Below are 15,427 nucleotides of genomic sequence, written 5' to 3' on the forward strand. Positions count from 1 at the left end.
TAAAAATTATTGCGTTTTTACGTTTTGCAACCGGTTATATTATGGAACACAAAACTATCTTCGCTTCGTTAATGTAAATATAAATAAAAATTTTAAATACATTTTCTTCTCCTTTTAGAGAAGGAAACGCTCTTTGAGAAGAACTGTAGATAGAACTAAATTATTTTGGTAGACAACTAAATTTCTAAACCCTTTCTGTAACAAGAAATTTAGATTGAAAATTTTAGTCACACAAGACGTATGCAAGTTTGATTTCTAAGTGAAGCTGCATTCTTTATCTCTTTGTTGTTTTAAAAAATAGTGGCTGCTTACGTTTTAAAGCAATTAGCTTTACATTTCTAGTGGTTTGTAACATTTGTTGAATTAGTGTTGCCAGTTTGTCTACACTGCTCGGAAAAGGGTTAAGGCATGCATAATTCTAACAAAGCTGAAACATTCTACACTAAATCACTCACATAGTTAATAAAAAGAATGAAGACAATTTTATGCATGAAAATTTTAATAGATAAAATAAAATCAATAAATATAAATTAAAATCATGCTTTTATGTTGGTTTTCTAATTTCTAAATAAATCCTGCATCTTTACACATTTCATGAAATCTTGATCCGTTGTCTTGAAGTAAAATTGAAGGATTTCCCACTTCTAGAACTGTTCCATTTTCCATAACAACAATTCTGGAATAAAACTGAATATTAAATGAGAAAAAATTAATCTTTCAAAAGAAATTGTTTTAACTCTCCTAAGGAAAGCTGACAAAAAATGGCAATTTTGAATTAAAACGGTTGAATCAAAAACAGAAATCCTAAAGGAACGTGGGAACGGAAAGTAAGAGCTCTTTCTTTTACGATTTTATAATTCTAACTCAAATTTTTTACTGCTTTTTAATTGTATATTTTTCGTGCATTTCTTATGAAATAGCGCTTTTTTTAAAAAAAAATTCAGAAAAACATTTTCTGATTTTTAGTTTTCGTATTATTTCAAAAGCACAAAAAATCGTGTGATTCTTTAAGGACAAAATTAATAACACTATTTAACGCCTGGAAAGCTTAAAGACTGAGACTAGAATAAAAACATGTGTTTAACGATAAATAGTTTTAAAAATATAAAAAACCTTATACAATAAATAAACACTATATTCTTCGTAATTTTTTCATCGTTTCATTTGCTTTTGACAGGTGCGGAGATAAGTACCTTAATGCTGCATAATTCAAAATGTTTTTAATTCAACTTGTAAATATATCATGATGTATGGGTTAGGGGCCGCTGCGCGGCCCAGGCACCCAATTTTTGTTAAATAAAGAAAGAAAAAGGTGTGGAGATAAAATCCTAAAAATTGAATTTTTAGTAATTAAAAATGCAAGAAAAATTACTTCTACATTGAAAAATTTGCTTTTTTAGTTAGATAGTCAATGGACCAAGTGGAACCCTTTTTGCCGGAAGCTGTCACTTTTTTAAATTTGTTAATCATTTCTGCTATAAACAAAAATATATTAGTTTAACTCTTTCCTGTATTGAAATTTTTGTTCTAGTACATTTCCAGAGCTAAACAGATAAGTGTTTGGTATGTTTTCAATTATATTTATTTGTTACTTTTTTAATGAATCAGTAATTACATAAAAAGAATTTGGGTAGCTTGCAAATTTAATAAATATATGTTATTAACATTTTCTAAAGAAAAAAGGTTTAAAATTGTATCTTTAACAAAAAAGATGAAATAAAATAATAGAATTATTATATATTTCGCTGAATACATGAAAACTTCCGAAGCGTCTTATGTACTTGCAAACATATTGATGTATAAACAAAAGGTTAGTAAAAATGCACCAACGCATCAGCAATATATCATTAATGCATCAGCTGGTTGTTTAAATCGTTTGATGGACTTTTGTTTTCATAAAATTTAATTCATATCAATAAAAAAAAAATTTGAAAATTTTAGGAATTTAAAAATGAACTATTTAAAAGTTTTTTGAAATTGTTAAAAATTATTAAATTGATTTAATTGTAATCAGCCTTCTTATCAATACTTTAAAATCTTAAGGACCATTTTAGCGAAAGGGCTTTTCGCTTAGTACTTGCATAAAAGATAATATCGTTACAAAATAAGAAAGGAGATTTAATAATTGTGAAGCTTGGTAATCTTATGTCTGATTCCAAAAGGGGAAAGTCCCATTTTTTGGGGGTGAAGCTGCTTTATTTTCTGAAAATTGGTCCTACTCTAAGTGTAATTTTACTACAAGGTTTTTGAAATCTTTCCCAGTAAGCAACGAGTTAGCAGCTGTGGTAGTTATTTAGTGGACAACGGATGCGATTTTCTTTTCTACAATGAGCAGTAATAAAGTATACCTACTTGTCATAGTCGAGTACTGTGTTCAGCCTATGGGCTATTGTAATGACTGTATTCTTTGCAAATGCAGTACGTATTGTATTTTGAATGAGATTGTCTGTTTCTATGTCAACAGAGGCCGTCGCTTCATCCAGCACCAAGATCTTCGTATTCTTCAAAAGTGCTCGAGCTAAACACACCAATTGCTTTTGTCCAGCACTGAAAAATATTTTGCATATAGATTAAACATTTATTTAAAAAAACAGAACTCATTATGAGATACTTTTTTTAATTTTATTTTATAGCTGGCGTTGAACAGCAGACCAAATTCTGAGTTTGAGGCTATCGATGTTCTGTATATTTGAACCGAATGAAGAAAACAAAGGAACTTCAAGATCAAACACAGAAGTGAAATAACCTTTGTGAAGAACATTATGATAGAGCCAACCTTTATTTGCGTTACTAGGAAAGGAAAGTCAGAAAACATCCCAAGATTAGCTGAACAAGAAGTGGATCCTAACTAATAATCCATCAACAACCAAGAATATTTTTCTTCGATATTGATGTTGGTGCGAGCCGGGGTCAGAATTCAATTCGAGCTGTCACTGCTGGGATTTGAACCTGGAACGCTTCGTGAGAGTTGTAATCCATAAAAGCCATTGCGGTTCAAGATGGAAATATCGATAATATCACCCGATTTATCATTCATCAATCAGTCAATCGACTGAAATTATTATTATAAATCATATTTATAAATTATATTTATAAAATCAAAACATGATTAAGTTAATGGGATTAATTTATAAAGTCTTTGATAAACTAAATGTTGAAATCAAGATTTTTAGGAAATCTTTAAATTGTGGAGTAAATGAATTATTTTATGAAAATAACGTAAACAATTGGAAAAAAGTAGTATGATAAAGTTGTATGCTTTAAAGCTTTAAGTAAAGCAGTTTAATTGTTTAAAGCAATTTAGAGGTATAAGTTCTAAAATTGATTTTTTCTTTTTTTTTTTAAAAAAAAACACTTTTTAAAATTTTTGAAAGGTACTTTTATCTGTTATCACATAACTCTAAGAGCGCTTTATTTTTCTCATTTATGAAAAATTCAACTCAGACAATGGTCAATTTCCTCTCAGATAAAAAATGTAAAAAATGATGAGAAACATGCCCCTACTTATTCTTAATTTTCACTTACAGATTAAGTAAATTAGGAAATTCGTGAAATTTTTCACTTTTATTTGACATATAAATTTTTATTTCAACTATTTTAGACTAGTATGAACTTGATCTTTTAAATATTTTCCCTTAAATAATAAACAGTTGAATATTTAAATAACCTTTTGCACTCAGGGTACTTTCAACGGTAAACCCATTTAAGGAAACTATTGCGAAAACGCAACATTTTGTTCCGATGCACAAAGTAATAGACTAGACATTTATGCTCTTAAGTGTTTTTTAAGTTTTTAGCGTAGCGAACACATGCTGGACATTGGGGCGAGTCGATTCATCTATACTTGGTTATCATGTGCTAACAAGTCATGAATATAAACTTATGCTGAGTCGTGGCATGATCTCCTACATCAGATAGCCACCACACGGTTTTCTATAAGTAGTCTGCGCAGACTACTTTAAAAGAGAACCGGTGGTGCGCATGAAACTAAATTCTATTGTAAAAGTAATTGAGAGAAAATTATATATATTTAAGAATTAAATCTGTACTGGCTGACAAGTGAATAAAGCAAACCAATCACGTTCATAAATTTAAAAAAAATTTCTGTCGTTTGCTATCACTTTTTTTATTTTTTCTGGATATTCTATTAAATGGCTCTTTCGTAAAATAGTTCACCATCATTGTGGTATTGTCAAGCAACCTATAAGAAACCGTGTGGAGGCTTTCGATATAACAAATTTTAATATTTAGATTGGTAGATTATTTATAGACTACAATAATGCCTGATAGACGCTGTTCTTCTAAAAGGAGTTAATATTTTCAATAATTTTTAATGGAATTGAGTTTATTATTTATTTTTCCATACTTAATTAAAGCTCAATGTAAAGAGACTCAGTGATTTCATTCAAAAAAACCCTCCACTCAGAATAAATTAAAATGTTATATGTTTTTATAAATGTGACAAAAATTCAAATTTATATTAATGCGGTGCAACTGTTATGGCTCACAATTTAAAAGTGAAAAAAATTAAAATCAAAATGTTATTTTCGAAACTCGAGAAATTTATTTCAAGAGCCTACATACCTTAGATTTCCACCATTCTCTTCAATGTTATGCTCTAAACCCACATCCAGAGAAGTCACAAAGGATTTTAAGTGAGATCGTTCCAAGCTCTGCCAAACAGCATCATCGCTGTATTCATTATTGGGATCTAAATTGGATCTTAATGTACCCGTAAAGAGAACTGGATCCTATTTAATAAAAACGAAACTAATAAATTATTTCACATTAAAAAATATTCAACTTTAACAGATGTTATTGTCAATTTTTATATACTGTCGATTTTTTTAAGGCTGTGAAACTTTTGACAGCTATATAAAAAAATAATTATAAAAGTTCAGTGTAAAAAAGCTAAATATAAAAAATGTTCTTTACAAATTGTCTTACTGATATCAAAATTAAAAATTTTGAAATCAAAGTGCGATAGAGGAGTTAAGCGAACGGTAAGTATTTCATGAAAGCTGTAAAAAATTTGTATAGATATTATTGAGCTTATTTACACAAATTACTAGCAGATGGCGCTGCAATCAATCGAAGAAAAGAATGATTAGTTCGAACGTGTTGAAGGTTGTTGTACCAAATTTGTGGTAACAACATGGTTTTCTAGTAATGGAATACTATAGGTTAGATTACTGTCTTACGACATCTGTGTTTGCAAGAACACTCCATACTGACCAGCACCATCTGTAGGCCACTTGTGTAACTAAATTCCAAATATTCTGTGTAAAATGGAAACAGCTTTCAAAACTTTCAAAATTTGTTTCATTCCTCTATCATACTTAATTTTAGAGATTTTTAATTTTGAAATCAGTGAGTCATCCGCCTGAGATCCTGTATATAACAAAATCTCTTAATTATACATATTTTTTTAAATCTAATAATGACGTATCACTGTTGCCTGCCAGAGTATACGGAGACCAACAATATTGATTTTTTAATTACTGATTTTTGATTACTGATTATTGATTTACTGATTTTTATTGCAAATAGTGTGTTTGTACTAAAACTCTCGACTGTTAAACATTTATATTTTAACACTAAGTGGAATAATGGCACAGTTTCATTTTTCGATTATTCAGTTTTGTAGAGTTATCTTCTATTCTGTTTTTTGTACCCACATCATTTTATTTTATTTATTTTTCAATATTCTTCTGAATTATATTCTGCAATTAACCATCGCAGCGAGGAGATTCTCAGATCCAGTGATTGGTTAATCGCAGGACATTTTAGAAAAATCAAAACATTTTCCCACACAAATCCAAGCACAAGGAAGATTTCAAAACTAGATTTCTGCAATATCCGCTGAGAAAATATTCCTTTTTTTAACTGAAATTTCTTCCACTAATCTTTCAAGAGTTTATTATATTGACGAAGTAGGATGCTACCAAGATATGACTATGTTAATTATATTATTAAAACTAAAACTAATAATTTTTATTAGGAAACCCTAGATTGTTACAAACAAAAGAAACAAACTTCGAACTTACCTGAGGAATTATAGTCAATTTTGATCTTAGTTTATGCAAGCCTAGTTTAGAGATATCTACGTCGTCTATAAATATTGTTCCTGTCACTGGTTCTATAATCCTGAACAAAGCCATGGTGATCGATGACTTTCCAGCACCAGTACGTCCTATAATGCCAACCTAAATTAAAATTAATTTCTTAATACAGTTTTAAAAAGATAGTATTTCAAGGATTTATATTTAAATCAAATTTGACTGGGTTATTTTAGAATAGCCCTGACCAAAGATGCAAGTTAAAATTCTCTAAAATGGAAAAAACGAAAACAGTCTCATACTTTTTCACTTCCGTTTATAGATAGATTAAGGTTTCTCAATACTAAGTCCAGATTCTCTCTGTACCTCGTGCTGTAGTTGCTGAACGAAATCTGACCAATGGATGGCCAATCATTGTTTTGACAGTCGGAATTCGTATCCCACGCGGCCTAGATTTCCACAAAATATATGAATTAAAAAGAAAAATCTAAAACATTTCAGGACTTAAAATAACGAGATTTTGTTTCAATGCATTAAAAAGGAAGAAAGAATAAGAAAAAAATAGAAAGAAGGAGAATGTCATACCTCAGAATCAAGTTTGCAGTATTCGTTTACTCTCTCAACAGAAATAGATTTATCTTCTAGAAAACAACTTAGTCTTACAAACCATTTAATAGCACCTGTAACCTACGGGAAAAATAATTTTAATTCAATGAAATCTTAATTATCACGGATCAGGGGTTAAGAAACAATACCTTAGATCAGGGATGGGCAAACTTTTTTGATCGAGGGCAAAAAAATCGAGAAAAAAAGTTAGGTGAGCAGAGTAAAAACTTCTAAAAAAAAGAAGAAAAAAAATGATATACAAATTTTAATGAATGTATTTAATGAAATGAATGAAATTGCGATTTCATTTCTAAAAGTTCCATAAAAGTTCTTTTAAAGTTCCTTACATTTCATTTTTAAAAGTTTCATAAAAGTTCTTTTAAAGTTCCTTACACTTCATTTTTAAAAGTTCCTTATATTAGGTTCGAAGTGAGATGTACTTATTTTAAGGAAAGAGGCTAAATGCTTGTCTGTTAGTCTGTTTCTGAAATGATTTTTTCTAGGATTCATAGTTGAAAACACTTGTTCACATATATAAGATGAAGCAAACATAGCACTGATTTTCTGGGTGTGAGATATTAAATTTTGGAAACTAGCTAATTGTAATGATTAGTAAAACTCAAACCTCGGCATATTCAGAAACAACTACTTCAGATGATTGTTAAATTGCAACTCAATTAATTCAAGCTGCAAATTCGACCTCACTGTTTCACAATTTATATCGAAAGGAATGGTAAAAATATCTAATTCTGTTTGAGTAGCACTGAAATCTTGAAATCTGCTTTCAAATTCAAATTGTAGTTTTTTCAAGCAATCTTAATAATTCTTAAGCTTTTTCTTATTTATTGGGGTATTGAATTTAACCTCGAGAATTGCGACAAGTCGTTCTTAGCTAGCTGCCCAGAAAACAGATTAAGCTTTGAGATGGGCCCAGATATCATAGATGAATTGATTTTTCCTTGCAGCTTAACATTCATGTTGTTCATATGACAAAGAAAATCTGTGAAAAATGCAAAGTCTGAAAGCCTATCTGTATCTTCTAATATTTCGCACTCTACTGAAGACTATTTCCTATGGAAGAACTACACTATGTCTGCTTTTAGCTTCCAAACTCGCTCGAAGACACGTCCTGCTCTAAGCCACCTTACTTTCGTGTAATACATCAGAGTATTCAGATTGCACGGACTGAAGAAAATCTCGGAATTGCTTGTGAGTAAACCGACGAAATCGAATAGTATTTACAAGGTTTACTACTACGTCAAACACAGGTTTCATATTCAATGCAGAGTTTTACAGAGCATCTTGGTGTATAACACAATGGAGAAAACTAACGTTATTCCCGGGATAGTTCTGATTAAGGGGTCTAAGGAATCCGGATTTTTTCCTTTCATAATTTGTGCCCCATCAGTCGAAATATTACATATTTTTGTTATAGCCACTTTCATAGTTGAAACTCACGAAAAATATCCCATCCCGTGGTAGTTCCCTTTAAAGAACGCATGCGCGCCTGCTCCTCGGTAATTTCAAAGTTCTCATCAACAGCTTTTATAAATAACACTAATTGAGCAGTATCATTTATATCAGTGCTTTTATCCATAGCTATTGAGCAAAATATAAATTGTACAATTCTTGACTCTAATTGTGATGTCAAATTTCAATCGATGGCTTCGATTCTAGAAGTTACTGCTTTTCCCGATTAGCTTACAGACTCAAAATTATTTTTTATGTCTGGATATAAAACATCACTAACTTGTAGCATATATTGTTTAACAAACCTCCCACCCCACAGAGTGGGAGAGAAAGAGATTTATTATTTTTAGCAATATTGTATGCTACAATGTAGCTTGCATGCGTAGCTGCTTCTTGGGCACTGTTCATCTTCTTAAAAAAATTTTTTTGCCCTGATAATTTCTTTTAGAAAACTTTCTGCATTTTGTCTTCTTTCACATTCAGACATTGCTTTGTAGTTGGCAGACTTATGCTTGACTGTAAAATGTCGGTTAATGTTGCATTCTTTAAAAGCTGCTGCAGCTTCATTGCAGATAAGACATACTGTTTAATCTTTTTTAACAGTAAAAATGTCTCCAAGTCCATTCATTATTGAACACATGGCACTCTGAATCAACTTTACGTTTTTAGCAGCTATTTTGGATTTACAAAATTTTACAAATAACTCCAAAAAGCACTAGCCATTTAATAATTTCAACACCATTTAAAATGACGTTTTATGTGTTTTTTAATCTTTCCATGCACAATAAATAATGTTAGAACTCACGCCGCCGGCAGAAAAATCAGCTCTTTGGGGTTCTCTTAAGTGCGCAGTCAGCCACATGTAAAGTACAATTTACATATATTAGATTCCATATGTCTGTACCTCGAGAAAGATACACGCTCACTGGATCCAGTCTACTGCTATTTTATAAAGATCTTCCTGTTTTCAATATTTTACCAATTGAAGCTGGCTGTGCTAACTATTTTCATCTATGTATGTTTTGTAGAACAAAAATAGAGAAAGTAAAAAGATCATTAGTACTTGGTTAAAAAAGAAAGAACAAAACAACTGTAGACAAGAAAATGGATGCACTAAGTCTATATACGCCACGGATCGGCAAGTTAAAATTCTATCCGCGGGCCGGATAAAACCTTCCGACGGGCCACAGTTTGCCTATCCCTGTCTTAGACCATGTCTTTCAACCACTACGGATTTCACATAATTTTTACGTGATTATTATTTATTGTGGTAGAAAAGGTAATACTTTGATTAATTAGAGGTAAAGGGATCAAATCTATCACTACATCTACATATATAAAAGTATACATATTCCATATAAGCAATAGAATCAAGTTGAAGACTGATAGTTTTTAAAGAACTCCTACAGCTTCGTAATCCCTCGTGTTATGAAACAAAGTCTTCCACAACTGAAAGCCTGCTCTCGATTTCCCATAGTCTGATTAGACAACTATATAAGATATACCCAGCTTCCGAAAGAACCAACTAAAAAAAAATCTAATAAAAATAAGAAAGTGGTAGAAAATACATCTTTAAAATTTATTTAATTTATGAATATGGTAGGTTTGTCTTAATCGAATGTTGAAATTATTTATGAGTAGAGGTAAGCAAAATCAGTTTTTTTTCTCTTTTTAATTAAATAAATACTCATATATTTAAGCATAGATTTTACTGCCAGTGGGAAAATGCATTTGATAGAACGTAACAAATTGGCATCTCTGTTATTAGGTAAATAATCTGCTTAAAACTATTTAAATGTTTTGTTTTTTTCCATAATCAATGTTGCATTGAATTCATATTACTCCCCCTATTCATCTTTTTTATAAAAAAATAACCCATTCTCAAATGATGAAATGTGCTTAGCCCAAATTATAAACCCTTTTTTTTCGGTGGTTGTTGAATTCCACCTTTGAATGGCAATCACAAAGTCACTTTGGTAAATGCCCGAAATATATACTAAGTCTAGTTAAGTGCAACAGCCCTGTATACATTTGTCTGGTATACCATTCACTGGTGTTTTTTAAGGCCCAGTACCACTGTCCGTCATACATTTGAACGGTATAGCCTACACTAACGTTTTTTTAAAGTTTAGTGCCATTGCCCGGTATTCCGAACACTGATGTTTCTCATAATCTATCCTAAGCATATATTAAAATATAGAAAAAATATAACATCAACCAGTAAATCAATATCATATCTTATGTAACAAATATTTCGCACTTTCACCAAAGCGACTATGTGACTGTTGACATTAGCCGGTAAAAATCGACATTCTCTTCACTTCGTTATTTATATATATACGTATTTGCATATTAACCTTTTCAGACCCTAGGTTTTACACACTTGTGCACCCACCAAATACAAGGTGCCTACAACTTGGACAATTTAGAGAATGGTGATTAACTTTTTTCAAGACTGCAATTAGAAATTAAAAGGCTTTGCTTACATTTAAAGTATAAGTTATCATTAAGGCAACATCAGCAGGAGTCAAGTTATGCCGATTATGCACAGCAAGGAAAGCTGATATGAACACAATGATACTGCCCAGCATATCAAGCCAAAATCTAAACCACCTGTGAAAGAAAAAAATGGAAAGAAATAATTGATAAATTAAAATTATAGAAAATTTTATAAAAAAGGATAATGAAAGAATAAAAGTCATTAAATTAACAGTGGGAAAAAAATTTCATTTATACAAGCACTTGTTTTTACCTAATTCGGTTATGGGGATGTAAAATTTGTAATCAGTTAGGTTCGGAAAGATAAAGACATTTTTTTTTCAAAATGATAGTTTTAGTAAAGTGTATTTTTTGACTGAATGTACAAGATTTTAAAGAACGTACAGGTTTTTTTTTATTTATGTTACCGTTAAATTGGTATTCAGTTATTTCATAGAATAACTAGGTATTTCATGAAATAACTAGACAAGTCACTTGAAATATATAATTCATGAAAAATTTCATTCTTTATCTAGTTATTCCATTAAATACCTAGTTATTCTATGAAATAATAAATGATAGTCCGTTAAAATGTAATATGTATATATATATATATATATATATATATATATATATATATATATATATATATATATATATATATATATATATATATATATATATATATATAGTGTATAAACGGCTTTCTATTCATGATTGTAGGCTCTGACTTATAATCAGTCACTCTTTGAGAGTAGGAAAACTAATAAAATAGTTAATTCCTATTTCACGTTTGTAAGTTAAGGTCCAAACATTACTTTTTTAAATGGTTTTTTAATGATTTTAGAATTAAAATATACTTTATACAGTTTTTATTAACTTTTCATTCCTGTATGGGTTTTGTTGCATACATTTTCGAATTAATATAAATAAAATGTTTATTTCGTAAGTGACAGCACTGAAACATATTAACTTCATATTCTTACTAAATATATGTTTAATAATTATTTAATTCGATATAAGATGTAAACACATTTTTATTTTTTCTTCTTAGCAAGTTTTGTTAATTGTTAGATCAGTATATCTATTTTTTTGGTATTTATAATTTCTTACTTTATATCTGTCAGTTTGTTTTCTGTTTTTTTCTTTCATCTGAAACTCATTTTCAATTGCATGTTTACTTTTTAGTGATATAGACTCATTATAAAGAATAATTTTTATCTTAGAAAAATTATTTTTTATTTCGAAATATAACGACGTAAAAAAATGTATCCTGCAGAGAATCTTTAGGTTTTCCCAATTTATTTTATTTTCTTATTCTATTATAGTATATATATATATATATATATATATATATATATATATATATATATATATATATATATATATATATATATATATATATATATATATATATATATATATATATATATATATATATATATATATATATATATATATATATATATATATATATATATATATAGTTATTCAATCACAGCTGTTCCTCGCAATGCACTTCTTAGGCATATTCGCATTCAAATGGATAAAATAATTATGATTTAGAAACTTTTGCTTAAATATTTAAGAAATAGACAATTACCTATTACTTCCTACGGTGGATGAAAAGCAAACTATATGATTGTTCAGTTTATTTTCAAAACTTTCAATAAACTCCTCTTGCACCTTGTAAGCACCAATTGAAGACACTCCTTGAATCGATTCCAACAACTGACTGTAGATGGGTGATTTTGTTGTAGATTCTAGTCTTCTGATTTGCCGATAAGTGTTCAGATGCAGTTTCTGAAAAGTTGATTCTTTCGTTTTAAAGTAATTTAGTAGAATCGCAATTAAATAACTTTAGTGTTTTAAAAAGGGACTTACTAGAAAAATATAGTAAAGGACGCCAAGAGGAAGAAGTGAAGCCAGAAAAATGGGAGCATTTCTTCCAATAATGTAAAAGGATGCTAGAACGTAAAGGATGCAGTTTAACCATCCGTCAATTTGACCATAGAGTTCTGTATCTATAATATCCAAATCAGAGCTGAACCTGTGGAGAAAAATATTGAGTAATTTGTAAACTCTCATTAGGGTAATTCAAACTCCTTGACTGTTTAATATCGCAAATCAATTGAATCTATTTCATCCTGATACTGGAAAAATATTATATATGGTATCTACAAGGGGAAAAAATTACTTTAAAACAATGCACGGTTCAGTTTTGTTCAAAATACATTTGTTAGATCTTTGTAACTGTGGAAATTCTAAAAAGATAATGGATAAAAATACATTTAAACATTTTCATCATAAAAATATATATAAAAATAATTGTTGTTCTAAATACACTTCTGAATACATTGTTCTAAATACAATGTTAGATCTTCGTTACTGTGTAAATTCTAAAAAGATAATAGATAAAAATATATTTAAACATCACATTCTATAGGTGTCTCAAAAATAGCACTTTAATGAGTAACATCAAATTAATTCAAAGTTTTCCTAATTTCGCAATTTATATAGATAATATTCATCTAACTTGTATCAGTCTTCTATCAATGCAATACGCTTACTAAACTTATTGGTGATTGCAAAAAGTTTTATGATTAATATTTAAAAATAAGAAATGTATTTTGGAGTATGATTTTTGCTACCAGTTAAAAAGTTTAGGCGGAAGTTTGGCAATCTTGATCATACAGAATTTCTTTGCTAGTATGAGATTAGTATTTTTCAGTGTATGTTTACTTCATAACTTGTAATAAATTGCTAGCAAATTTTGAGTCTACCATTTGAACCATTACAATTGAATCATAATTCCTGAAAAAATAGATTTTTATATAAAAAGTTGCTCTGGTGGGTGATTTGTTTTGCTTAATATATGATTTAAATTCCCAACCAATGAATTTTATAAGTTTTGTTCTTGCTTTCACAAATTTATTGCTTTTGAATAATTTCTTAATCGTTATATAAGTTGATCACTCTTAAAATATATATAACCGCAAGCATTGTATAATGCTTTCTAGGGTGCAAAAATCTAAATCCGGAAACAGAAAAACGATGCATAAATTTAGAGAATGTCCAATTTTCGCAAAAAATCCAAACAAACAATTCTAAATGAACGTTACACTAAATAATATCATAATAGTTTGTATATAGTTATAGTCATAATAATATGTATAATAGTTGTAATAATATAGTAATAGTTTGTTTTAATGCGTGGAACTTAGTAAAATCGGAAAGCTGAAATTTTTAAAATTCGGAAAAAAATCATATGGTTAATGCATTGTGAAAAAATGATAACAAAAATTGATATTAATTTGATTGATTTTCATTGTCGAAACTTTAGTTTAGTTAAATTTATCGTCTCGTAAAATGTAGTTGAAATTTAATACGAAGAAAGCAAATAGTTTTCTCTCGTTAATGATAATTGATTTCATCTGCCCTTTAATTTATTCAAACAATATTAGTTATATATATATAAGTACAATATAATTTGCAAATAAATTATAATGAATTAATAATTTTAATGATTTTTTTCTTATATGTACTGTTTGTATCAAAGATTGAAAACTTTCACCCTTTTGATATTTTTATAATACTAAACGGTACTATTTTGAAAGTTAATAAACTGGTTGCCATTCCATTCCAAAAATAACAAATCTGTTCTTACACTTGACTTGAGAGTTTCCTTGAATAAGGAAGACTGCGTTATTTTAATTTTAAAAACACAGCAGGGTGAAGACTTCCTGACTAGAAAGCGATTTTCCATTCCAGCGGCTTTTAACAACCCTGTCTCCCGTTGAACATTTTCTTAAATAAAAAAAAACTTGATTCCTGTCCTTTTTTTCTAGCTCAGGTAACAAATTTTAAAAGAAAAAAAAAGCTTGAATTATAACTGCGACCAACTACAGCCAATAGGAATATCTTCAAAAACTACATCTAGTCATTAGATCAAGTCCGCCAGACTATAAATTAGTGACCAGGAATTCACCTTGATTTCTAACTATTCTTTTGACTTCTGATCTACTCAACTTCTGACAATTTAACTTTAAAGAGACTGAAAAAGGCAAATTTGGTCAATTGCATATTTTTGTGTGTAGATCAATTAGATATTTAACATTTTTAAATGTAATCATAATAAAGTAAATAAAACAAATTATAGACTTTATCATCGGAATTCTATGGTTTTTTATTCGATTTGGTTAACAAAAATATTTGATTAAAGAGATCATCGGGATTCCTATTCTCTATAAATAATAATTATAGATATGTTGAAATAAAACTGCTTTTCTTTAAAGAAATTTTGTTTTAATGAAACTGGGATGCTGGTCTCTCGTACTAGCGGTACCATACATCGGTCACTATTAATCTTATGAAACTGGGATACCTTGAACCCAAAATTACTTAGGGTTATGGAATACAGACTAAAACACCTACGAGGCAACTCTGGTCTTTCCCGTTATTCTAGGTTTAACGTTTTATACATACGTTTTTACAAGGCTCACACGTGAATGATTAAATAAGTACTTAAATTGAATCTAATTATGAAAAATCAGAAGTACTCAACACTTTCAGTAAGTTATTTCTCAAATTACAGATCAATAAGAAAAAGGGACCAATATGGCCGTCTTTCTAATATTAACTTCCTTTACAAAATGTTGAACTAATAAATTTCTTTGACTTCAAACAGGAAAATTCTCTCCACTTGGGGACAAGGAGGTTTTGTTGAATTCCGACAAGGAAGTAACCTTTACCTCAAACTAAGAGGTTATTGATAAAAGTTTCAAAACAAAACCACCTTTAATACATATCGCTGG

At 29.3% G+C, this 15,427-nt stretch overlaps 1 protein-coding gene across 1 annotated transcript in view; it reads right to left on the reverse strand.

Annotated features, from left to right (window-relative positions):
• Nucleotides 1-481: 481 nt before the first annotated feature.
• Nucleotides 482-15,427, reverse strand: part of LOC107446137 (multidrug resistance-associated protein 1) — a 74,284-nt gene continuing 59,338 nt past the window's right edge. The window contains exons 23-31 of the mRNA XM_087163303.1: nt 12,498-12,663; nt 12,217-12,416; nt 10,622-10,748; nt 6,645-6,746; nt 6,362-6,508; nt 6,048-6,206; nt 4,585-4,751; nt 2,353-2,547; nt 482-676 (exon numbers count right to left, since the gene is read on the reverse strand). Of these exons, the coding sequence (XP_087019429.1) occupies nt 565-676; nt 2,353-2,547; nt 4,585-4,751; nt 6,048-6,206; nt 6,362-6,508; nt 6,645-6,746; nt 10,622-10,748; nt 12,217-12,416; nt 12,498-12,663 (1,375 nt within the window). The 3' untranslated portion in view covers nt 482-564. The remainder of the gene's footprint in view (nt 677-2,352; nt 2,548-4,584; nt 4,752-6,047; nt 6,207-6,361; nt 6,509-6,644; nt 6,747-10,621; nt 10,749-12,216; nt 12,417-12,497; nt 12,664-15,427) is intronic.

This window comes from Parasteatoda tepidariorum, chromosome 5 (genome assembly GCF_982258835.1).
Source record: "Parasteatoda tepidariorum strain Cologne lab strain chromosome 5, Ptep-v5.0, whole genome shotgun sequence".
Lineage (NCBI taxonomy): Eukaryota > Metazoa > Arthropoda > Arachnida > Araneae > Theridiidae > Parasteatoda > Parasteatoda tepidariorum.